This window comes from Manacus candei, unplaced genomic scaffold (genome assembly GCF_025592945.1).
Source record: "Manacus candei isolate 608988 ecotype Guabito, Panama unplaced genomic scaffold, ASM2559294v1 h1tg000071l, whole genome shotgun sequence".
Lineage (NCBI taxonomy): Eukaryota > Metazoa > Chordata > Aves > Passeriformes > Pipridae > Manacus > Manacus candei.
This window is the reverse complement of record NW_026138119.1, coordinates 10,818,386-10,820,000: the sequence shown is the minus strand read 5'-3', so window position 1 is coordinate 10,820,000 and position 1,615 is coordinate 10,818,386. Positions and strand designations below refer to the sequence as shown.

Here is a 1,615-nt window from a genome sequence, read left to right as displayed (position 1 = left end):
GGGGTGTGGGTGCCTGTGTGTGCTCCGGGATGTATGTGGGTGTCTGTGTACACCCGATCGGGGGTGCAGGGGACTGTCTGTGCCCCAGAGTGTGCCCTGGGGAACATGTGGATGCCTGTGTGTGCCCCAGGGTGTATGTGGGTGCCCGTGTGCACCCCGTCGGGTGTGTGGGTGCCCGTGTGTGCCCCGGGGTGTGTGCGGGTGCCCGTGTGTGCCCCGGGGTGTGTGCGGGTGGCCGTGTGTGCCCCGGGGTGTGTGCGGGTGCCCGCGAGTGTCCCGGGGGTGCTCGGAGCGCGCAGTCGGCCGCTCTTACATAAAGGCTGCAATGCGGGCAGTGCGACCCGGGCCCCGGGGCAGGACCCGCACGGCGCGGCTCGGCCGGGGGGCTCCGGGGGGCTCCGGGGGGCTCCGGGGGGCCGGGGCGGGGCGGCCGCGGGGGCGGCGGGGCGGCGGGGGAGGGTCGCCGTCCCGGGGTACCTGGCTGGAGATGAGGTCCTCGCAGACGGACAGGGCCATCTGGATGGCGTTGGGCTTGTGGGTGACAGAGGTGGCGTTGAGCTGGAGCTTCCAGGTGCCGTGCCGCTTGTTGGCCTGGTTCACCGCCTCGCGGAAGATCTGCTCGTGCTTCTTGGTGCTCAGCACCGCGCCGATGTTGACGATCTTGGGGTCGCAGCCGGCGCGGGCGAAGGAGGAGGAGAAGAGGAGGGCGAGCAGCAGCAGCCGCATGGTGCTCATCCACGGGCGGCCCGGAGCCCGCCGGGCCCCCCGCGCCCGCCCACCCGCCCGGCCCGCGGGCCGCCCGCCCGGCTCAGCGCGGCCCCATCCGCGGCCCCGGCGCGGCCCGGCCCGGCTCGGCGCGGCGCGGGGGGTGCGGAGCGGTGCGGGCGCTCTCCCTGGTGCTGAACCGCCCGCGCCGCCCCGCTCCGCCCCGCGCTGCCGCAGCGCCCGCCCCTCGCCCGCCCCCGGGACCCCCGCCCGCCCCGGGCGCTGCGGCAGAGCCCCCCCACCGCAGCGGGGCTGGTGCGGGGTCTGTGGGCACCCCCTCGCAGAGAACGGGGTCCCGCTGCCCCCGGTGCCCGGAGGGCGGCTGCGGGGTCGGGGTGGGTCCGGCACCTCCGCGGGTGTCACTGGTGCGGGGGGTGCAGAGCTCGTCCGAGGCTGACCCTGCGGCTGCGGTGGGGGCAGCTCTGGGGGTCCCGCTCTCTCCTGTTCACCACAATGCCCATTTGGGGTCGGAGTGTGCCGTGGGAGACGTTGGAGGTGTGGACGCACTGGCCATTGAGCAAACCAGGGGCTTCTCCAGGCATAACCACACAAGACTGGGTGTGAAAGGGGGTCTGCAGTTTTGTTCTCCATACCAGTATTACCAGTTATGCAGCACCTCTGAACAACACGGTCCCCCAGTGCTGTCTGGGGACTGTTGTGTGTGACGTGGACACCATCATGGTCTGTGGACAGTGCTGGACAACCCTCCCTTGACCAACACAACTCCAGGGCAGAGATGTTCAGCAGATGCTCAGCTTGGTTCCTTGGCTTCACTCTGTCACTCCAGACAGAGCCACCACTCTTCCAGACATTAGCTCACAGGGCAACCAGCCATTTCCCTCCATTAAAT

The 1,615-nt window shown here is 71.0% G+C and overlaps 1 protein-coding gene across 16 annotated transcripts in view; it reads right to left on the bottom strand.

Annotated features, from left to right (window-relative positions):
• Positions 1-926, bottom strand: part of GRIN1 (glutamate ionotropic receptor NMDA type subunit 1) — a 39,282-nt gene extending 38,356 nt beyond the window's left edge. For 7 of the 16 annotated variants that reach the window (XM_051807922.1, XM_051807921.1, XM_051807929.1 and 4 more), the window contains exon 1: positions 478-769. In XM_051807922.1, coding sequence (XP_051663882.1) covers positions 478-735 — 258 coding nt within the window. In that variant the 5' untranslated portion in view covers positions 736-769. Of the gene's footprint in view, positions 1-477 lie in introns of all 16 variants that reach the window. The other 9 variants (XR_007907768.1, XM_051807919.1, XM_051807920.1 and 6 more) reach the window with 5 other exon arrangements.
• Between the last annotated feature and the right edge of the window lie 689 nt (positions 927-1,615).